Source organism: Lygodium microphyllum, chromosome 29, assembly GCF_053477565.2.
Source record: "Lygodium microphyllum isolate KBCC chromosome 29, Lygodium_microphyllum_v1.1.10, whole genome shotgun sequence".
Taxonomy (NCBI): Eukaryota; Viridiplantae; Streptophyta; class Polypodiopsida; order Schizaeales; family Lygodiaceae; genus Lygodium; species Lygodium microphyllum.
Window position 1 is genome coordinate 85,920,915 of NC_141163.1, and position 25,004 is coordinate 85,945,918.

General features: G+C 40.9%; 1 protein-coding gene across 6 annotated transcripts in view; it reads left to right on the forward strand.

Annotated features, from left to right (window-relative positions):
• The first annotated feature begins 4,543 nt into the window (after positions 1-4,543).
• LOC148010868 (RNA methyltransferase family protein) overlaps positions 4,544-25,004 on the forward strand; it is a 63,738-nt gene continuing 43,277 nt past the window's right edge. For 4 of the 6 annotated variants that reach the window (XM_087672139.1, XM_087672142.1, XM_087672140.1 and 1 more), the window contains exon 1: positions 4,547-5,017. In XM_087672139.1, coding sequence (XP_087528265.1) covers positions 4,634-5,017 — 384 coding nt within the window. In that variant the 5' untranslated portion in view covers positions 4,547-4,633. Of the gene's footprint in view, positions 5,018-25,004 lie in introns of all 6 variants that reach the window. The other 2 variants (XM_087672144.1, XM_087672145.1) reach the window with 2 other exon arrangements.

Here is a 25,004-nt window from a genome sequence, read left to right on the forward strand (position 1 = left end):
GTACAGCCAAGTCTTCCAACAACTTCTGCATACCTCCCTTTCCAAAATTCAAAGCAAGAGGCAAACCCATTTCTTGTGCATGGATCTTGCCATCTTTCCAAAAGATAAGCTGTCGTGCCAAGGCCTCCTGATATGCAGCACAATCCTTTCTCTCGTGCTACAAACTGTCACACCACATACATCTTTTTCCAGGCTTAGGGGCTGCTGCCCATCCCCGTTCCTCTTGTTCTTTTTCATCCAATTTTGCAACCTTCAATTGAATATCCCACATCCCTTTGACCAATTCATCTAAGACATCTTCCCTAATAGAGGGAACAATAGCAGGTACAGCCATAGGATTAGCTACAGAAGCGGGTGGCTTACTGGATACTTCAACTGTCTTACTCGTAATAGTGGGCAAGCTAGAGACATGCAATCTTTCTCTTCTTCTATGTTTCTTCACAAGCGCATTAAGAGCTTCCTTGACATGTCGCCACTCTGTTTTCAAACTTGTCTCTGTAGTCTGATCCTCTAGAAAATCATCAAGCTTCTCTTGAAGCTCAGGATCAGCTGCCTGTAGAAACAATTCAATTTTCTGACTTGCAAGAGCTTGCTATTCTGCAAGATCCAACTGCTCAAATCTACTTTCAAATTCTCTTAACAATTCTGTAGCCACAAGACCCTTATTAGGTTGTATAACCCACTCCTGAAAAGTCTTGCGCGTAATCAAATTGGTGTCCTCAATGTAAAATTCTTCCTTGAGTGTCTTCGTGAAGGCTACCCAGTCAGCATCCTACAAGCATAATTCAGTAATCCGTGCTTTCAGTTCATGAACAGTAACACATACAAAATACCGGCTCCATGCAGATTGAGCCACTCCAAAGAATTCCATCTTTTGAACATAGGTATGTACATATGCAGATACATTCCTGCCATTGAATAACTTCACCTCACGCTCAACTGCTTGCAAAGCATTCATCACAACACTTTCTGTTTGAGCTGAGGCTTGCATCACCTGTTGTTATTGTTGTACTTGCATAAGCATATTCATAAAGGTGTAGAGGCAAGAACACTAGCCCCTTTAGGTATGCTTGACCCTTATACTTTGAGTATGGCCTCTCTGTGGTGCAATTGAGTCTCTTGTAGAGGTGGAAAGAGAACCACTTGTGGCCTTCTACTTTGTTGATGCCTCAAGCAAGACTCAATTGGCTCAAGTGTACCTATAGAGTAGTAGCTCCTACTCTCCATCTTAGATTGGTGTAGATAGAGCACTAGCACCTACTCTTCATCTCAGACTGGTGTAGATAGGCAGTCAATAGTTCCTCACATAAGCCTTGCCACAAGGATCATAAATTAAGTGTGCATGTGTCCTCCATGAGTGCCTGAGGGTGCTAGTTGCTCCCAAATGTAACTAAGTGAGCATGTGTTGTGCACAATGCCCTATGTGTGCACCATATATGTTTCTTTGTGTGATGAGGTTTGTGGCTTAGTGCATGTGTGGCATCACGAGTGACCAACTAGCATGACTAACCAATCATGTAACTAACCATGCAACTAATTGTCCAATTGTTGGTGGCTAATATACACTTCTTCACACACCAACTACATGAGTGGATGTGAAATGAGAATTGTGCATGTGAGCTATGTGATGTGTGGTTTTATGTGTGTGTGAGACAAACTTAGAGGGTTGAGTGCGTGAGTGTGTTATGTGCTTTGTTGTGATGTTTATGTGTTATGTGGCCTATTGACAGAGAGCTTGGTGATGTGATAGAAGGTAGTTATGTGATACTAAAAAGTTGTATCATGGAGTGACTATGTGGTAGACATAAGGACTCTTATGGACAGGTTTTGCATATGATGCGTTCAAGGTCTACATTGTGAAATCCAAGGCTTATATGATGGACCTAAGGCTCATGTGATGGAGTGAAGACATGATGTGATGAAGCATGCTATGTGTTAAACTCTATCGGGTGATGTGATAAGATAGAGTGTTATGTGATGGGCAGTTGTGTGGTGGAGAGTCCTATGATGGAAAGGAGCTTATGATGGAAGGTTGTGTGCTGGTTGATTTCTGGCTCCTCTTGGATGGTTAAGACTCATGTGCTAGACAACTCCTATGTTATATGGTTTTCAATGCCTATGGTGAACGATTTATGTGCTCGATGATTAAGCATGTGATGGACAAGAGCAACATATGATGATGATTTGAGTTCCTGTCCTAAACAACAAGATGTGTGCTAGATATTACATGTGCTAGATGATTTAGCACATGTTGCACACTCCAGGTGATGTCTTTGAATCAAGCACTTATGTGCTAGACACTTGTGGCATGTGCCAGACGCCCATGTATCATATGATTTGGTGTGTTGGAAATTCAAGGACTCTTTGCTTATAGTGTGACCCTGTGCTTGTGTCAACACTAATCATGTGATGAAGTCTTGTGTAATGGAGTCCTATGGCTATCATTATGAGTTATATAGACTTCAAACATTGATTTCTTTTGGGTTATTTTCGATAGTATTTCGAGGTTTTCATGTAGTTTTCTTCCGTCTTCCTACTCTACAATTATCTTGATTTGATAAAATCACCAATCAAAAACCAAAAACCAAATCAAATCCCACAAATTGATCTCATCTTGATCTAGCCCTTCCTAAACTAATCATGCAATGTTTTGGAATGCCTCTATCATTGATGAGTCTCCTATTTTGTCACACAGTGAGAGCATACATGCCTCTACATCAATTTTGAATTGTCCAAGCAACATAACTAAAACTTTTAAAAGGCCACAATGATTTTAATGAGAGGAAAACACACACATTTAACAAGTTGAAAGTAGAGTGGGAGTTCTAATATCCTAAGATGCAATCAAGGATATGGAAACACAAACTCAAGAGAACTTGGTGTAGCATCAATCTACTACTTTGGAAGGTGGTAGCTAACAAGATGAACTCCAAAGACCACCCCATCAAGTTCATGAGGGTATCTCCTTGGTGCCTAATGTGCCTCAAGAAGAAAGAGAATATACTGCATGCTCTATGTCATTGCCAGCTACATAAGGAATATCAAGTAGAGCTAAGAAGTGGGTTCAAGTAGGTGATTTGATGCTGGCGATCTCTTTCAAAACAACCTTGTTTGGAGATAAAAAGAACCTTTATGATCAATCCCTTAAGATGTGGATTGTGATTAGGGTTATCACTACTAGAGTCATTTGGGCTATTAGAAACAAAGTAGCCATGACAAAGGATGCTAGATCAAGGCTGGCATTTTGTTTAACCAAGAGGTTAGAGAGTCTTTAGGTATTCTCAAGTGGTTATGGTTATAAGATAAGGTTCAAGCTACTTAGCAAATCAAATCAATATTGCATCTAAAGATATGCTTGCAAATATATTCAATACTAATCTATCATATTCTTTGCATTAAAAATTTCTCGATTAAGAGGGATGGAAGTACTTGCCTTTCTTTGGTTTCTCACTACAATACCTTGTTTGCCTAACCCCTACACTAGCTAGGTACAACAAAGTAGTTAGACTTCATCTTGAGGCCTTAGAACAAAGAGCATAGAGGCTAAGAGGGAGAGAGAGAGAAGGAGAAAGATAAAGGAAGAGAGTTGGAAACAAGTTACCCCCTCATTGACAAAGGATCCCCTTTTCCATGACCTTTCCCTCCCGAACCGATCATCCTGAAGGGTGCTAAGGCCCGGACTTCCCAAACCTCGAGTAGAAATGGCACCCAAGAAGAAAATCGCGAGAAGCGTAGGTGCCAAAGCTACCATTGGTACCGGTAATGCGGGAGAGGCGAGCGGAGCGACTAATGCAATAAACACCCCTACGAACACGAATCAAACCCAGGTTCTAAGATTTAAAATTAACCATGTATTATTTCTCATGGACGAGATGAAGGGGTTAGCTACGTGCATAGAACAAGAACGAGTCTTAGGGTTTTTTGTTTACTCTAAGCGCTCGGTTGCATGCGTGAAATGGTAGAGTATGGAGTTCGCATAAGTTTATATGCATGAAATGATAGCTTTTACACACAATTGACAATTGACAAATAATCAACTAATTAATATTGAGTCAACACAACTATATCATTAAATACAAATCGACTATATTAATGGAGACAACAATATTACCAATCGACTACGCTATAATTAATAACTATACTAATTCATAGACTAATTATTAATTAATTAATCACTATAACTAATTAACTCCATTATAATTAATAACTATAGCAATCAATCAATCAACCATGTTAAATAATTAACAAATTACTCATTAATGTATGGATGCAACTAATTGACTAATTAACAATTATATAAGTCGAGACAACTATATTACTAATTGACTGTAATGACTACATTAATTGAGACATTCATATTACTAATCGACTACACAACACTATACTAATTAATCGATTGATTACTCATTAATTAATTGACTATAACTAATAGAATAAGTAATATTTAATTGAGACAATTGCAATTGCCACTATATTGACTATATTAATCGAGAGAACTCTCTCTCTCTCTCTCTCTCGTTTGGTCTCTCATTTCTAAATAAATAATAAAACCAAACCCAATATGGCCTAGCCTTAGGGGGCAGCAGGCCTGAAGAGATTCAGCCCACTCTCTCGGGGGGTAGAGTCATAAGCTATGGTGGTGGCCACCCAGTATGCTATACTGCCCTGTCGCCACTTCCTCTCACAGGCAACCAGACATCTCTCCACCCGAGCTGCTGCTTCAGTCCCTATGCAGTCCTCTGTCGCGTCACCCGAAGACGCGCTCATCCAAGCGGCTCTGGAGGCCAACAATTCTCTCCACAATGGAACAACAACAACAACATCATCATCATCTGATTCACAGTTCAGATTTCCAAAAAAGGGCCAGCAGCTGGAGATGGAATGTGAGAGCCTGGCTTTCAAGGGGAAGGGGGTGTGCAAGGTGGTGGACTCCGGGTTCATCGTCCTGTGTGAGAGAGCTCTCCCTGGGGAGCGCCTGCTGGCTCAGATAATCAAGAAAAAGGGAAGCTATGCAGAGGTTAGCCTGTCCTAATTTCCAAATTCCCAAAAAACTTAGCGGTTAACTTCCAATGTTTATCAATAGGCAATTCTGTAATTTTCCTTGCAAGCAGCAACGATGGTCCTGTGTTTTCTTGTTGTGGAATTACATCGATTATGTTTCACATTATAGCCCCGTGATGATGTGAATGTGATAACGTATGAGAGTATTGTAAAGACCAGGGTCAAGTTTAGGTATACACCTAGCCTTTGGAGGCAGCGGCTGAAGTGGTAAGTGGCCTGGCATTTCTCGATACTGTGTGGGGTTCCTTAGTCTTCTTTTTGCCTCCCATGTTCCTATTCAAAGGGCGTTGATCCACTAAAATTAAGAGTCAAGACATGCATTAATAAAAATTTAACATGTATTAATACCTATTTTATTCTCTTAAAACAGCCCAAAAAAAGCAATAAAAAGAAATTACTAAAAATAAAAGGCTTGATGTTCGAACAATAGGAGAAAAGCTGAAAAATCCTCTATAAATAGAGCATGTAGTGGGTGTCCTAGCTCATCCTTGATCATTCTAACCTGCTAGTGCTGCCCAGGCCCTTTGGAGGCCATCAGCAGCCCAAAGGAACTTGAAAGTCTGTCCCAGCCTTTGCCCAGCCTTTTGCTGCCATTGCCAGCAATTCTGGAAGCTCACCCAGCTGTCGCTATCATCAGCCTGCCTTTGCCTTGCTGATCGGAGCAGTTGCTAGTCCATTTGCACCATTGTTTTCACATATAAGCATTGACCAGCCGCTGCTGTCATCATACTGCTGCCATCTGCGTTTTGATCAGCCTCAGCCTGCTTTTAACTGCTGTTTGTGGACAACATATTGACATCACTTTTCCTCTGCTGCTCTTCATGGAGCTGCCATCTCAGCCATCACCATTTCTCTGCTGCCATTCATTGAGCTGCTATCTGAGCCAGCAAATCTGCATTTTTGTTGCCCGGAGTCAGCTCAGACATCCTGCAGCTTGGAGCACTTCATTGAACATTCTACGAATTGTGTTCCACTGTTTTTGTACATTCTCTTTGTTTGCCCTAGATTTTCTTTATAGGGTATCAGAGGCAGGCGCTCTCAACGGACATCAGAGCCTTGATAAGAAAGCTTGGCAACCAAGAGCATGTGAGATGCAAGAAGAGATGTCTCAATCTTCATACGAATGTAGCTCCTCTCAGAGCCTATCACCTTGGTGTTAATATCTCCCTCCCTAGAGGCTCTAAGGGAATGGTACCCACTTTCTCCCACACCAAACACAAATTTCCCCTCAATTGGAAGGTATCTCTCAAGGTCAATGTATGTTCTCATTCAATATGAATAGGCAGAGATATCAAGGCAAAGTCATGAGAGAGTTGACTTGTAGTCTTAATTTGAAGTCATTGAGGAGCCAAAACTCATAGTCCGAAGAGGATCCACCAACATGGAAACAATGCCACATCCAATCTATTTAGCCCCACAACAATTCGTGCAAGATACAAACGTTTTATATTTTGCTGGTTCGTTGTTATCTCCATTGAATGTGTAGGCCATGGGTATAGGTATTCTTGATAACCTTGATTCATGTGGTGATGATACCATGTGAGAGTACGCAACTGAAGAGAATCACGAACGTGGAGAGAAAGAGAGAGAAATACATTAAGAGATGAAGGAAAGAAATTTGCACTAATTGAAGAAGAATGCTGAATACAAAGGAGTGGCTTGATCAATCCTTGCACGTAGCCCACGGTGCCAAAAAAATGACTAGGAGACCAGAGAGACAATAGGGTTTGTGGGGAGAAACATAGTGTGTACAGCAAACATTGAGAGAGAAGAGAAACTTAGAAACACAAGAACACAGTGATGATGCATTGAATCATGCTATGAGAAGAAAAATTGATACAGTGGAGCCAAAGCTTAGAAGATGATTGCACTGTCTTGTTTGAATCAGGTGGTAGCATGTGTGGGGAATTGGCAATGTGAAGGGAGTGAAACGCAGACCTCTGGGTAGTGGGCTATCGAAGTAGTCACTAGAAGGTGAAGGATAGTTGTTGAGGGAGCGAACTGTAGTCCTCTAATGCCGTCGAAGATGAGGAAGATGATTACCAGCTGTGGGGGGAGCAAGCGCAAATCCTAGACTATGTCGAAGCTGTCCAACGCATGGAAAGCAGCCTAGATGTTGACACTTGGTGGAATATGATGACGCTAGATGATGGAGAAGTCCCCAAGCTGCAAAATGCAAATGCTTGGGCAATGAGGAGCTGATGCCAAGGGAGAATGTTGACACTTGATGATGAGGATGCTATTGCTAGGTGGAGAATGCTGAAGCTAGGTGAAGTCCCAAACGTAGGTTGTTTGATGGTTGCTAGGTGGGAGATGGTGTTGCTAGTTGTGTAGGATTGATGCCAAGATAGGGGGAAGCTCGAAATCGCAAAACCTGATGATGGAACAAGGTGCTTGAAGCAGAGTGAAGAAGGTAGAAGGTAGCCACGAGCCACGAGCCACGAGCCATGAGCCACGAGCCACGAATCACAATGTCTGCCGGAAAGGGTATGAGGGCAAGGGAAGGGCTGGAGAGAAAAGGAAAGAGTGTTGGATGATGAAGAAGGGGGGTGAAGAATGACTGAAATGGGTGTGAAAATGAATGAAGTGATGACCTATTTATGGGCATAAGTTGTCTAGGGTGGTGCACCACTGAGTGGGTGTCCATTGACGAAATGACCAAAATGTGGACACTAGCCCTTTTTGGGGCTGTTAGTGCGAAACCCTAAATGAAGTGTGTAAATTGAAGAAGTGGTTTCTCAACACAAGGCATTAGTAAGGGCACTAGATCAGCTTGAAATGATGACAATAACATTGATGGTGATGGAGACGGAGAATATGCAGCTTGCTATCCACGCTGGAGATAGAGGAGACTGCAGCCACCTGACGAGCACCTATGAAGCAAAGGAAGAAGCGATCTGTCAAACGCCTAAATCAGCTATAGATAGCTGAAAACCAGCAAAACTAGCTGACCAGCTGTTTGTGGCAAAAAAAATCGGGCTGACCTGCATTAAATGCAGTCGGCAGCAGCTGAACAATGTGTAAATGCTGACATGGGCCATGGTAATGATCAGGCTGACGTGGCACTCTTGGGGAAGTCAGAAGGTGGCAGGGGCTGGAAACTGACTGACAAAGGCTGCACAGACTAAGCTGCCCAACAAACCTAAGAAAACATAGTCAGAGCTCCTATGTCTGCGTCAGACTTTGATGGAGCTCACAAGATGATCGAGTGACAGACTTAAATAGGCAGGCTAACAATTCATTGCAGTATATGAATGTTAATAGAGGTGGGTCTAGAGGAAGACGATTAGGTAATCTCTCTCTTTCACTTTGATAATACTGGTGGTTTTGCTTTTGGTACATCTAATCATTCACAAATCCCATCCATCTCACCTATATGACACATTCCATCTGTTGCATACACCCTCATTCACCCATCACACAATTCACCACACTAGAGGTATGTTATCCTTTAGTATGTATCCCATGTTGAGCCATTAATACTAGGGTTTCCACAAATTATTGATTATAGTGCACGGATCCCTTGTTATTTCTCCTTAGGATAGGCCCAAAAAGCATTGATCACCTCTTATAAAGATCCCAGCCTCAGCCATCAGCCATCAGCCCTCTATCCTCACTCTGCTGCCCACACCCCATTTGGAACCACTGCTGGTACATCTCAGCTTGCTGCCCATCTTGAGGACAAACACTATCAGTATGGAGGACACATCAGATTGCTGTCCCGCTGCTGCCAGCCTGCCATGACTTGCATAGGAGCTTTTTAGACCTGCTGGTGACCTGATCTGGAGCAAGTCCCAGCCTGCTTCTTGCTGCCTAAACTATTGCCAGCTGCTGCATACATCTTCCAGCTGGTTGATATCACATTGCAGTTTGCGTTTTTCTGTAGAACAGGCTGCCCAGAAGTTATCACTCCTCCCAGCTGCAACATGTGCTGTCCATGTCATCACAATTGTGTTTCTACTGCTGATATCTCCATTTACAGCTGCTATCTTATTTAGAGTTTATTAGAGATTGTGGACTGTATTGTGTTTCTACTGCTGGTACCTATGTTTACACCTGCCATTTTCGTTTGAGTTTGTTAGAGACTGTGGAGGACTGCACACTGCTCCCTCTTTGCATCAACATCTTCATCTCAGTTTGGTGGACTGCTGCTGCTGCATTTTGGAATCTGTCATGAGTATGACACACTCCAATACCATCCTTATATATATCTGCCCTGTTCCTTGAGACACGGAGGTTCGAGGCCCCTGATCGTATCGTTTAGATTCTCATTCACTTATTCTCATTTAGCATTAAATGATCATGTTCTACATGTTGTTGTACATTTTGCATTTCTTTGTGTTTGCCATATTGTTTCTTTACATGGTATCAAAGCAGAGGTGCTCTCAGGTGTGATAGAGCTAAAGATCCTCACTTTCCATGAAGAACAAAGCTTGACACATTGGAGCATGTGAGAACACCTTTTGAGATGTCGTCTACATCTTCAACAAAGCAATCTCCCTTAGAGTGATGCCATCATCTCCAAGGGATTGGCAATCAATTTCACTCTGAAGATGGAAGGGTAGAGCTTCCTCCAAAGAAAGGCGTTCTACCAAGCACACGTACGTAGAAAGCTTGATACAAATTGGGCCCTTGTGCTTGTGATCCACCTCACACATCACCTTCGAAATTACAGGATTGAGTCTACAACATGGATGAGCTTGCACATCATTCGGAGATCTATATTGGTGCAAATCCAAGACCATTACTTGACAGAGGACACATTAATTTGGGAACTGTGAGCTATCCAATGTCATCCTTTCCATCAAAATTTGGTGCAAGGTATGTATGATGCGAATTTTGCTTTTGAAGTGCAAGTAATGGATGTAACTAAAAAAGAGGTGATTATAAAAGCAAAAGGCTAGGTGAAACCGGTCTATGACTCACATAAAGCAGTAGTTCCTTCAATTAATACCTCGTTTTTTCTCACATACACACAAACAGAGACCTCACTCCCTTGCTCAACATCAAATTGGCCTTGAAGACCGGTGCCCCTCTCAATATTTCTTTATCGATTAAAAGATGGAAAATTACAAAAATGAAATGTTCCAAAATACATAGCTTGTGAACAGTTGGTTTTCATCTTATCTGAGTAAATCCCGGCTGCATAAGGACAGTACATCATGACAAGAACAACATCCCCTTTTAGGAAAGCATTTTTTGTGACCATAACTCAATGATTCATGTGCAGAATTATAGTCTGCAGAACTTTGTATTCACTGCTCTTATTGTCCAGTATATCCAAAACAACATTCCTTTAGGAAAGCATTTTCTGTGACCATAACTCAATGATTCATGTGCAGAATTGCAGTCTGCAGAACTCCATATTTACTGTTCTTACTGTCCAACATATCCAGAACAACATCCCTTTTAGGAAAGGATTTTTTGAGATTATAACTCAATGATTCATGTGTAGAATTGCAGTCTGCTAAAAGGGAAGTATTTTTTGTGACATAACTCAATGATTCATGTGCAGAATTGCAGTTTGCAGAACTCGGTATTTACTGATCTTACTGTCTAGCATGTCCAGAATAACATCCCTTTTTGGAAAGCATTTTTTGTGACCATAACTCAATGATTCATGGGCAGAATTACAGTTTGTAGAACTTTTCATTCACTGTTCTTACTGTCCAACATATCTAGAACAATATCCCTTTTAGGAAAGCATTTTCTGTGACCATAACTCAATGATTCCAGTGCAGAATTGCAGTCTGTAGAACTCTGTATTTATTGTTCTTACTGTCCAGCATATCTAGAATAGCATCCCTTTTACCCTGGCATCATTCCAGCAGTAAAACAGTCCCATAAACAACACTAAATCAGAGCTGAAAAACCCTGTTCCTGTGTGGCATGGTCATCACTTTCTTTAGTTCATGCATTGGAGAAACCAACAATTGCTCCTGAACTTGGATAGTGAGGCTCTTGCCTCAGCAGAAGTGCAAAGAAAACACAAAATTGTACCTTCGATGGAATCAACCCATCATGCAGAGCATTTCCTCTAAGAATAGAGAGAGAGTTGACCAGAGGGAGTGAGCTCTACCTCCGTATATGAGTCAGATATGAAGAAGTACTCTCCGTAGAGCTGATGTACTTGCAACAATCTGCCCTCAACTCCTCAAAACTTCACTAAACTTTACTCTCAAATCTGCCCCTCATGCCTATTATGTTTTTTTTAGAACGCTCTCTCTCTTTTGGGAATTTGTGCCACATGGCATACATGTAACAATTTTCCCGTTTAAACCTTCTGGTCTAAAGCTGTCCGGTCTAAAGCTCTCCACGATCAGTGCAAAATTTGACCTTAGCATAGACCAGAGAATTAATCCTCGTGCAAAAACGAAGATAATGACGTGAATAGATTCTAGGGTTCAAAAATAGTAACTCCCTAAATTTTAGGGATGGTGACCCTTGCATTCCTCAAGTTGTTCTGAGCAACTTTTATCATTGCAATCACATTAGAAAGTGTAATGTAGCTCAGTTACGGTGACTTTTATTCCGTGAGCATTCTCACATGTGCATCTTCTGTCTTGGCCAGGCTCATTGTTCTGTATCATCTCTAGTGGCTAAGCACACAGTTGCAAACCACTGGCATTCTATTCTTTAGTGCCTATCAATATGGAACTGGTCCTAAGGCTCAGACAAACCATTAGTTCAATTTGTCCCAATGGTTGCCTCTTTTGTCCGTGCAAAGATCTCGGCTTATTCCAAGAGAACTCTAGGGGTAAAAAGCAACAATTGAAAAAAAGAAAAATAAAATATTTATAGAAGTAAATAAGGAAAGCAACTACAAAAAGTATCACCACCTGGTGACATACCCCCCTCTTGAAAGAAGCAAGTGACCTTGATTGCATGCCACATGCTAACGGATGACACAGGACGATAACAAGATTCTCCATGTTATTAGTGTCATCGCATGTATCACTTGCTAATAAATGATACGGGGCGATGGTAGGAGTTTTCCCACTACCATTTGTGCCATTGCAAGCTCAAGTCTCACTTAGGTGGAGGATCACATCCTATATCCAACTATGACTACTAGGAGCCTTTCTAATATACATGTTTTCGGATGCAACACAGGGCGATAGCACGTATTCCCGAACTATTAGTGTCACAACATGTATAATCATTCAACTGAAGTGTAACAAATACTTCAAAGCACTGAGATTTCATTCAATGATACACATGTTAATGCTAAGTGTAAACCATACATTGTGCATTATTCAATGAGATGCAGTATTCAATTGTACAATAGAGAATATACATTGCTTCAAAAAGCATTCTAAGTCACTGTAGATTCCAGTAAGAAAGCTTCTCAGTAAAGTTGCAATAACTGAGGCGAATCTGCCAATTCAGCCTCTTCCATCCATTTGGCATCCATTGGTGAATAGTTCTTGAACTTCACAAAAAATCTTCTTATAACTCTACCTTTCACTTTTCTATCCTTATGTGCCAAGATCTGCTCAGGAACTAGAATCTCATTTAATTCCTCTACTTCGAGCTGTTCCTCTTAAACCATATCTTCTGGCATTTCACCAATAAAAGGCCTCAATAGACTCACATGGAATGCATTATGAATTTTCCAATTCTCTGGTAATTTCAACTTATATGCCACGCCATTGATCTTCTCTGAGACTTGAAAAGGGCCATAGTAACGCATACTCAGCTTTGGAAACAAACGTTCCTTGCCTTTCTATTTTCTCAAACGTGCCTTTTCAAAACACAATAAGACCCAATCATCATTTTTGAACAAGAGTTCCCGACGATGACTATCAGCAACTCTTTCTGTTTAGCTTGTGACTTTTCTAAGGCATACTTGACCTTTTTATATGCTTCTTCCCAATCTTTTACATAACGATCTACTTCAAAAATGTTATCTTTTGTCTGCAAAATGGGAGGCAATTTCTTTCCACCTTCCACAATCTCAAAAGGTGCTTTGCCAGTAGATGAGTGTACTGTATTATTGTATGCATACTCAACCAATGGCAAGTAGTGTTTCCAAGAAGTCTTATGATTTGAAACATAACACTTCAGTAGATCTAAAATAGTTGAATTTGCTTCTTCAGACTGTCCATCAATATGTGGATGGAAAGAAGATGAAAATTTCAGCGTAGTGCCCATGTTTTCAAACAGTGCTTTCCAAAACAAGCTAGTCATTCTTGGGTCTCTATCATTGACAATTGACCGTGGCATTCCATGGTACTTGAAGATATTTTGCATAAATATCTTTACCATGTGTTCTGACTTAACCTTTTTCCTTACAGAAATGAAATGTGCCTATTTGCTGAATCTATAAATGATAGTTCAGATTCCATCATTCCTTGAAGAAGTTCTTTGAAGATAAAAAATGAAATCCATGGCAATACTTTCCCATGGCCTTTTTGGAATAGGTAGTGGTTGCAATAACCGTGGTGCCTTCTGTCTATCAAATTTGACCTTTCGGCATACAAGGCAAAATCTGACATATGCATCAACATTAGATCTCAAGGCTGGCCAATAGAAGAAAGTCTCTACCGCTTTGACTGTAGCATCAATACCACAATGTCCTACACACGGTGGAGCATGACTTTCTAATAAAACTTTTGGCCTTAGCTGTTTTGTAACGCATAGTCTTCCATGCAACATGATAAAGCCTTCTTTGAACACATAATGATCATGATGTTGGCCATTGATCAACTGTTCATAGATTTCAAAGAAATCTTCGTCATCAGCATATTGCTCTTTCATATCATCCAATTCATGGTGATAAGAAATTGAAACAACTGACACCTGTGGTTTGCAAGATAAAGCATCTGCAACTACATTCTTCTTGCCTTCCACATGCACTATCTGAAAATGAAACATAGATAGGAAATTTGCTCAATGCATATGTTTCTTCGACAATTTAGCTTGTGTGAGAAAGTATCTAATTGTTTGATGATCCTTTCGCACTACTAAATCAGCACCAAGCAAATAGTGCTTCCAACTAGAAAGTGCATGGATCATAGCCAATAACTCTTTCTCATAAATTTGGTAAGTCCTTTCAACGACAGAAAGTACTCTACTCTCGTATGCCACAACTCGGCCATTCTGCATTAATATATCACCAATCCGATTTCCACATGCATCACACTGCACTACGAATGGCTTAGACAGATCTGGCAAAATAGGTACTGGATGTGTAGTCATTTTTCCCTTCAAACATCTAAATGCTGATTTCTCTTTGTCAGTCCATTGCCATTTGACATCATTCTTTTCAAGTGCATGTAAAGGAGAAGCAATCTCTACAAAGTGTCTTACAAATCTTCTATTGTAAGAGTATAGGCCAAGGAAATTGCGGACATCGTGAACAGTTTTCAAGTCTGGCCAAGAGACAATTGCTTCTATCTTTGTAGGATCCATCTTCACACCATCTTTAGAAACTATGTGCCCAAGGAAGTGAATCTCTTCCAAAAAGAATTCACTCTTCTTGCCATTAATGAGCAATCTGTTATGCTTAAGCTTATTAAAGACTGTAACTAAGTGTTTTCTATGCTCCTCTTCATTCTTTGAAAAGATAATCATATCATCAAAGAATGTGCCAACGATACTTCGATAAGGGCGGAAAATTCTATCCATCATCCTGTTAAACATAGGAAGAGCATTGGTCAATCCAAATGGCATGACTAAAAATTCATAGAGACTAAATGTCGTTCTAAAAGCAGTCTTATAAATATCCTTTGGCGGCCTGATTCTAATATGATGGTAACCCACTTTTCAAATCTTAAACATTCCTGCTCCTTGTAATCGATCAAGAATGTCATCTATCCTCGGAGTCGGAAACCTATTCTTGATCATTTTCTTATTCAAGGCTCTGTAGTCAATACACATTCGCTAAGAGCTGTCCTTTTTTTGAACTAGCAACACAGGTGAACAAAACGGAGAACTACTGGGCTGAATTAGTCCTTTCTCTAAAAGCTCATTAACCTGTGTCATAATCTCTTTCTGCTGCATTGCACTAACCCTGTACGGTGGCCTATTGGGTGGACTAGTCCCTAGAATAAGATCTATGGGTATGATCTTCAGGCCTCTTAGGGGGTAGCTCTCTTGGTAACGAATTTGAGAAACAGTCACTGAATTTATCCAAGAAAGCCCTTCTACTTTCATCTAGTACAGACATATTACTGTCAACTTCATTAACTTGCTTTGCAAAAACCAAGTATGCAGAAATATGATTTTTCATTACAGAAGTAATTGCAGAAGTAAAAACAACTGGGATAGACTCTCCTTTAAGCTTCACATCTAACACATGAGTCTTGCCCCTATGTACAAGAGTGTAATCGTTCTATTGTAAGTATCCAAGATAGCATGCTTCGTGTGGTACCATGGAATACCCAACAGAACATCACAGCCCTCTAAAGGTATAATATGGAACTCCTTTGTGTCCACATAGCTCTGAATGTGCATACAGAGTTTGCCAAGAATGGGAGTGACAGGTTCAGTATGTCCTGGGCATGCCAAATCAGCCTGTCCAATTGGTCCCATTTCCTTGGGACGTATACCCAGCTTAGCTGCCAATGCCGGTGAGATAAAGTTTGCACGAGCTCCAAGATCAAAGAAAATAAGCATTGTGGAATCTTTGATCTTTCCCCAAGCTTTGCACAATTCTGTAGCATCATCAATTGATTGATCTTCCACCATATCAGGCACTAAGGCAATGTTGGGCTTTGTTTTACTTGGCGCATCTTTATCCTCCGCATCTTTAGAAGATTGCTGTGGGCACTTAGAAGCAATATGGCCTTTTTGTTCACATATAAAGCATTTTCCAACCATCATTAAAGCCTTTCTTTCTTCAAATGATTTGCCAAAAAGTGGCCTCTTGTGTCCTTTGCCTTGTTTAAAAGAAGTTTGAGGTTGCTACTGAAATCTTTTCTTCCAAAAAGACTTCTTTGTAAAGCTGGTCTTTTCTAGAAATTGCTTATTCTTCTTGCCAGGATCTTGCTTAAACTGAGAATCCTTCTTTTCAATGCCTTTAAAGTTGTTAGCTTTTCCTTTTAACAATGCATTTGCGACACCAACATTTTCAATTAACTATACCATATTTGTAACCTCAGTCCTGGTACAATAATCCCTAATGGCTTTGGGCAAACCGCAGTAGTACTTTTCAATTTGTTCTGACAGGGGCACTTTCTTGTAAGAACTCACGGGCAAAAGTGCTTTCCAAAATTTCTTATTGTACTCTTCTAAATCCGCACAATTTGCTGCATCCAATTTATGCCATGCAGTCATGGCATCTACTTTAAACGTGTTAGTTAACCATGAGGCTGCAAACAACTGTTTAAAATGGACCCAAGTGGCAGGTGTATATCCTTGCATCAACAATATGTTCCACCATTGCAAAGCATTACCTTTCAAAAAAGCCGCAGCCTTCCGCACCTTAGAAGTCTCAGTAAAATTCCCTCCAGTGTAAGCTGCATCAAATAGTTGTATAAATGTCAAAGCTTTCAGCTTATCTTGCATACCATTGAAGGTTTCAAACTTTAATGCTTGACCACCCTCTTTATAGTATTTAGGCTTTGCACTTTTTGGTGTCAGGTTGTCATAGATAGGTGGCTGTAAAAAGGGGAGTCCCTTAGGCGCATTATTAGCATTCATTTCACGTGTCTTAGCTGTTATATGTCCACTAGGCTGAAAAAAACCAACTGCTGCATTTTGTACTCCAGGCATCAAATAAGGACTCTGCAAAGTTTGATAACCGGGCTGTAGACCAATATTAGCATAAAGTGGGTTCATTGCCTCAATGGGCATCATTCTTGGTGGCCCTCTAGGCAAGTATCCCTGATAACCCGTGGGTAATCCAGCCATTGCTTGAAAAACTGACCCATCACCAAAGCAACCAGGATAAGTAGCAAATTGAGGAGGAATAGTCTGCTATGCCACTTGTGCATAACTGCCTTGACCATTCATTCCCTGATCTTGTGCTTGTGCTTCTTGTTGCACTGGACCTGTCTCCATGTTTAGTGTCTTTTCCACATGCTCACACACTTTAGAGGTTTACCTTTTTGAGTGCTCCATGGTATGATGTGATGACTCAGTCTGAGAATCCTCATTATGTGACTTCAAAAATTTTTGCATTTGAGGATTCTTTACAAGCTGTTGGAAAGAGCCAACCATACTGAGGAGTTATGCCCTAAACAAGTCCTCCTGTTCTTGCTCCTCATCTTGTGGTTCAATGTCAGTTCTAGAAGGTGCTGACACCTGTGCACACCAATACTCTCTCTTTGGTGTCTATGAGCAGAAGATGAACTCTCTTCTTCATGAGGGAGTTTTCCTTTGCCTTTATCCATGTCTACCATCTCTCTAGTCTTGTAATCTCTGTAAAGCCTGTGTGTATGGCCTTTTCACCCAAAACTGTCTGAGCTTAAATTCTTATAGAAAATAATTTTAATTGTGGGGATGGAACCATGAAACCGGTCTATGACTCACATAAAGTGGTAGTTCCTTCAATTAATACCTGGTCTTTTCTCACACACACACAAACAGAGACCTCACTCCCTCGCTCAACACCAGAATTGTGGGCCCCGAAGAGCAGCGCCCCTCTCGGTATTTCTTTATCGATTAAAAGATGGAAAATTACAAAAATGAAATGTTCCAAAATACATAACCTGTGAACAATTGGTTTTCATCTTATCTGAGTAAATCCCAGCTGCATAAGGACAATAGAGCATGACCAGAACAACATCCCCTTTTAGGAAAGCATTTTCTGTGACCATAACTCAATGATTCATGTGCAGAATTGCAGTCTGTAGAACTCTGTATTCATTGTTCTTATTGTCCAACATATCCAGAACAACTTCCCTTTTAGGAAAGCATTTTATGTGACCATAACTCAATGATTCAGGTGTAGGATTGCAGTCTACAGAACTCTGTATTCATTGTTTTTACTGTCCAGCATATCGAGAACAACATCCCTTTTTGGAAAGCATTTTTTGTGACTATAACTCAATGATTCATGTGCAGAATTGCAGTCTATAGAACTCTGTATTTACTGTTCTTTCTATCCAGCATATCTAGAATAACATCCCTTTTAGGAAAATATTTTCTGTGACCATAGCTCAATGATTCATGTGCAGAATTGCAGACTGCAGAACTCTGTATTTACTGTTCTTACTATCCAGCATATCCAAAACAACATCCCTTCTTGGAAAGCATTTCCTGTGACCATAACTCAATGATTCATGGGCAGAATTACAGTCTGCAGAATTCTGTATTCACTGTTCTTACTGTCCAGCATATCCAGAACAACATCCCTTTTAGGAAAGCATTTTCTGTGACCATAACTCAATGATTCCAGTGCAGAATTGCAGTCTGCAGAACTTTGTATTTACTGTTCTTACTATCCAGCATATCCAGAACAACATCCCTTTTACCCTGGCATCATTCAAGCAGTAAAACAGTCCCATAAGCAGCACTAAATCAGAGCTGAAAAACCCTGTTCCTGTGTGGCATGGTCATTACTTTCTTTAGTTTCTGCATTGGATAAGCCAACAGCTGCTCTTGAACCTGGACAATGAGACTCTTGCCTCAGCAGAAGTGCAAAGAAACCACAGAATTGTACCTTTGATGAAATCATCCCATCATGTAGAGCATTTCCTCTGAGAATAGAGAGAGAGTTGACCAGAGGGAGCGAGCTCTACCTCTGTACATGAGTCAGATACGAAGAAGTACTCTCCATAGCTGATGTACTTGCAGCAATCTGCCCTCAGCTTCTCAAAACTTCACTCAACTTCACTCTCAAATCTGCCCCTCATGCCTATTACGTTTTTAAAAAAATGCTCTCTCTCTCTCTTTCTCTCTCTCTCCCTCTCTTTTGGGAATTTGTGCCACATGGCATACATGTAACAATTTTTCTGTTTAAACATTCCGGGCTAAAGCTCTCCATGATCGGTGCAAAATTTGACCTCGACATAGACTAGAGAATTAATCCTCGTGCAAAAACGAAGATAATGATGTGAACAAATTCTGTGGTCCAAAAATAGTAACTTCCTAAATTTTAGGGATGGTGACCCCTGCATTCCTCAAGTTGTTTTGAGCAACTTTTATCATTGCAATCATATAAAAAAGTGTAATGTGGCTTAGTTACGGTGACTTTTATTTTGTGAGCATTCTCATATGTGCATCTTCTGTCTTGGCCAGGCTCATTGTCCTGCATCATCTCTAGTGGCTAAGCCCACAGTCCCAAGCCACTGGCATTTTATTCTTTAGTGCCCATGGTGTGCAGATCGGATGCTGTATGCTCACGTAGTGAACGCCGGAAGGTCCCTAAGAACAAAAGAACTCTACTTTTTGCACAAAACTCAAGGTAGAAAGTATGCACGACATGAACAAGAAACCAATTGGGTACAATCTCCCCCTATGCCTTGTGTGAGTGCTCCACAAAGCATGTATTTTATGTATTAATCATCTTCAAGCTCAAATAATAGTCCAAATTACAAAATAGTACGCTTTTGGCTTTTGAGTTTGCTTTAGCACAAAATAGAAATAAAGCTAATGGGCGGGCACCCAAAAAGTCAGGCATACCCAATACAATGTCCAAATACAAATATCATAATCGTGCACCCATGCGCATATAAAATAATAAATAAATATCCAACGCCTTAATAAATAGGCGCGACAAAATATAGGCGTCATGCCTAAGGTATACGCCCATCAAAATATAAATAATAACTTGAATACACGCTATCCTCCAATGCTTTCCTCCACCACTACTGCTATCTCTACCATTAACTGAAGCATTCACAATCGTTAGTAAAATAATACAATTAAACCGACAAAAGTGAATACCTAGCAGTCTTTAGCTACATAAATAAATCAACTAGTTAGAAATCAATCCTAACCTTAATTTATCACGAGTGCGCACTCTAAACTCATAAATGTTTATTAATTTAATATGTATTTTGCGGAATCACCCATGTACACACTAAATTAATGAAATGACCGAAAAGGATAGGCGTCCCTATCAACTTCTCGCACAAAGAATCCACTTTGTGTATGAGCCCCGGTCAACAAAGTTTACGGAATCCACCGTGAAATATGCCTCCTGGCATTATACCTCCGTAAAACCTCATGGAATCCACCCTGGTACGGAATCCACCGTGAAATATGCCTCCTGGCATCAGCCCATTCAATATGGAATCGGCCCTAAGGCTCAAACAAACCATTAGTCCAATTTGTCCCAATGGCTGCCTCTTTTGGCCATGCAAAGATCCCGGCTTATTCCAAGAGAAATCTGGGGGTAAAAAGCAACAGCAAGTTAAAAAAAAATAAAAAAATATTCATATAAGTAAATAAGGAAAGCAACTGCTAAATGTATTACCACGTGGTGACATTAGGTAATACCTCTATATCACATACTCATTCCAATGATTTTGCTTTTGGTGCTTGATCTTCACTTAATCAAAATAAATCTTCACGATTTCAATTCCCATCCATCCCACCCGTTTCAAAAATTCCATATTTTTTCTTCGCTTACACACACTCATCTTTACCTTACTTCACCACATCCATTGTACTATTCCTTCTGGCATGTATTCCATATGTTTCAATTCTATCCCTTAGCTAGTTGATGGCAATGCAAAGGTGGGAGTTTCACTCCTCAATCAAGTAGTGATGGGGATCTACATGCAAGGGTATCCAACTTGTGTGTATCAAGCCCTCCCATCCCTCTAATTACGTAGGTGGCTACATAGGTTGCTCACATGTCAATGCATAGTGGGCCATGCTACACCTTTTTGGCACGTGCATCTCACATTGGCCACCACATCTTCATTGGGGCAAATGCCTAGAGAGTTCATATTGTTTTAGTTGTTTTTATATATACAAGTGTTTTCTTTGTGCAAACTTGAGTTTATCTTCACAAGGGTTCAATACATCTTATTTGTGAGCAAAGTTAGTTGGAGTATGTCTCTATGTTTGACGAAGTAGTAGATGTCAAATACCTAGCAATCTTTTGTACAAAGTTTGGAGTTGGATACCATTGCTTCATGTTTCTTTGTTGAGAGGTAGCCCAAAGTTGATCCCAGCCATCTCCATCATCATTCTTCACTTCATCTGACATCATCATCAAATACCTCCATATTCCCTCTTTTTTCATTGTTTTACAAGACATCGATGCACTATTGATCCACCATGCAGAAGGATCGTTTGTCTCTCAATCTTACTTGCTAGTTGGTAGCAATGTGATGGCGGTGGGAGTTCCACTCCTCAACCAAGCAGCGATGGGGACCTATATGCAAGGGTATCCAACTTGTGTGTATCAGGCTCCTCCCATCTCTCCAATTACGTAGATAGCCAACAGGTTGCTCACATGTCAATGCATAGTGAGCCATTCTACACCTTTTTGGCACATGCATCTCACATTGGCCGCAACATCTTCATTGGGGCAAATACCTAGAGAGTTCATTTTGTTTTAGTTGTTTTCATATAATACAATTGTTTTCTTTGTGCAAACTTGAGCTTATCTTCAGAAGGGATTTGTACCATCTTATTTGTGAGCAAAGTTAGTTGGAGTATGTCTCTATGTTTGACGAAGTTGTAGATGTCAAAAACTTGCCAGTCTTTTGTACAAAGTTTGGAGTTGGATACTATTGCTCCATATTTCTTTGTTGAGAGGTAGCCCAAAGTTGGCTCTGGCTACTCCATCATCATTCTTCACTCTTTACACCATCATCAAATACCTCCATATTTCCTCTTCTTCCATTGCTGTTTACAAGACATTGATGCATTGGTGATCCACCATGCAGAAGGATTGTTTGTCTCATAGCAAGTGTATGAATGTGATGCATGTCTATCTTTCACACTCGCATGATTTTGTGAGAGTGAGGACTACTTCTCTCTTAGGTTGATCGTAACTGAGCTCATCCCTAAAGGAAAGTGCCCAATAATTTTCATATTTAGCCTCATATATTCATTATTTCTATTTTCTTGGATGGTTTAGCCTTGAAAATAATTGACTATTATAATTGCAAGCATACTATGTTGTTTGAGGCATTTATAGATGGGCGGCTCTAATAGTAGCAAATTGATGGCATTATCAAGCTAGGAACAAATGTAGTCCATTGAAATGAAGCTATAGGATGTCCATGGCAGCTCCTAGAAATGGAGGGCAGCAGCAAGTTGAAGAAGATGGAAAGCATTTAAGGGGGAAGATTGAGGATGCGAGGGATACAAGTCACCAAGCATGCTCTTTGTTTATAGAGTTGGAACCAACCAAAAGTAGGGGATTTTGCTTAACTAAGTGCATTCAGTTTTGGGTCTTTAATGAGCCGATGAAAATTTAATATGTAGTGCACCTTTTTAAGCTTAATACTCCTTCTTAGGCTCAAAATTGGAACTAGGAGGGTATGCCAAGGAAATGTGGACTACATGTGCTGAAGTTGATCTTGTACTTGTGTACATGAAGTAACTTCTAAGGAAGATTGGATAGTATCCTTTGGCTTGAACTTCATTTTGCCAGAGCTGACCATAAAAGAGGGCCACTGCACGCATGGTTGACGGAGCCTTGTACAACATCTAGAGCTTCAACCACACCTTTGAAGGTGTCGTGTAGGAGGTAACCATCGGTAGAACCTCATGCATCATAGAAGAGCGGAATACACATGAGCATCATTTTTATTCAATGTAAGGATAACTTCCTTATAGTTGTTACGGTCCCAATCATTTGGAAGAGGAGTTAGGAGTCTGGGGCTTCACAATAGCACTTGAAACTATGTACCATAATCACTTTTGTAGAAGCTGTGCTTTCATAACAGCACTTGAGGTTAGGTAATCAGAGCCATGAAGTTTATAATCAGTTGAACAGCATGGGGTGCCATTCGGAGAAGATAGGATGAGAAGATAAAGGAAAGAAGAGAGAGAGAGAGAGAGAGAGAGAGAGAGAGAGAGTTCAGCCAAAAAATAACCTACTGAAATAGGGAAAGTCTAATCAAACACAACAAATAGAGGATCAGAAAGAAAGAAGACAGCCAAGAATTGCTGCCAAAAGCCTGAAAACAGTCCAAACTTAAACTAAACACAGCAGCTGTTAGTGAAAACACATATTGTAACGGCATTACATGCAGGCAAACAGCAATCAAATAATGCAGGATATTAAAACACAAGCAGCTGAGAGCAAAATGCAGGCAGTAGCAGGTAGAAAACAGGCTGGTTTGGTCCAGAATCAGGTTGCATGGGCAGCAACAGTCAGGAAGAGGCTAATCAGCAATAGGAAAATGTGAGGGCAGAATGCCCACATTAGGAAACAACACCCAGAGCCTGAACATGGACATTTGATACCATGTCTAGGGTTGTCCACGTCCGACAGATGGGTAGACCTGTCCGATCCGTCTTGTCTAGTATGACCTGTGTGATCCCATCAAGAGGCGTTGGATGGCTTCAATGTGCTGGTCGATTGCATCCCATCTGAGGTTAGAGTAGCCATCTAGTAACCGTTTTAGCACTTTTTCATCCTTTTTTTTTGCAATGGCTCTCTTTTCTCTACCACCTAGTCTCAGCCAACAGCTCTCTTCTCTTCTCTCTCTCTCTCACACACACACACACACACACAGAGTCTCTTTTCGGCGTGCGCCCCCCCCCCCCCCCCCCCCCCCCCCCGCGTCTCTCTCTCTCTCTTACATGACACAAACACAATGTGACAATGCAGCCATCATCTCGCTCATCATCCGCACACATACATCCAAATTGGAAATATATATATATATCTCTCTCTCCAAAAAAAACACAAAACACAATCCACAATCTATCCATGGGCCATACCTATTGCCTATACACTTGCCCGTTCGCTCCCTCCCTCTCTCTCTTCTCCCCTCCCTCCCCAACAAACCAACACTTTAACCCTAAAACACTCTTTCTCTCCTCCATCTCATCCATCCTTTCTATTATCTACTCATTTGACTCTTGAGCTTTCCACACTCTCTACTCCCTCAAGCACTCTTGCCATCTCAAGCTCTCTACTCCCTTAAATTGTCTTTACTTCCTTAGCTTCTCTACCCTTCCCACTCTCTTGAGCTCTGTGTACTCTATCAACCTCTATCCCTCAAGCAATCTCTACTCGCTCAACCTCTCTACCCTTTCTACTCCCTCAATCACTCCACCCTTCACCTTCTTGAGTCTCCAAATCCACCCTCTCCTCTCAAGTTCTTCCTTTCTCTCTCCATACACCCAATCATCAATGGCACCCCCTCTTCATGAGGCCTTTTGCTTACATTGTGCCTACTTCGAGTGAGTGAAGGAGAAATCCAATACTTGCAAGTGGCAATGCAAGTATTGTCCCAAGATCTAAACTTCATCCATCACCGGCCTCCTCATCTACATATGCAAATTGGGAGGGGAAGCCACACCATGCCCAAGCATTCCCGATAATGTCTACTAAGAATGTTGTCAGAAATACTTGCCATTGAAGCGGCGCGAAGGTGTTTCAAGGCCAAGTGAGGAGGTGGCGTCTCTTGATCATGAGTTAGATGCAGAAGAAGATCCCTCTCCAACCGTCTTTGTTTTCTTTGTTGGAGGGGCCTCCTCTATCTCCTTGAGGAAAAGCCATTCAAGTGGTACACCTATGTCGAAGAGACAAGCCACACTTGCTCAGGCCAAGTATCTGGTCTTTCATCTTTTCTCAAAGAGAGGCAAAGGCAAGCTGAAATATAGATTACATGCACTATAATTGATTGCAATCTCTTTTCCCACATCCTCAAAGTGGATTGATGGAAGCGGATGGTAAAAGCCATTGCCATTGTTGGTCCATGCAAGGGATGTTACGGTGCGTACCATGACATGTGTACAAAGAAACTTGATGAGGAGAGAGAGAATTGACAAGTCACTTGAGCCCATCATTGTCCGTGTGTGTTGGTTGGGTGAAGTAAGGTGCTTTATTCTATTTGATGGATGGAGCGATTGTA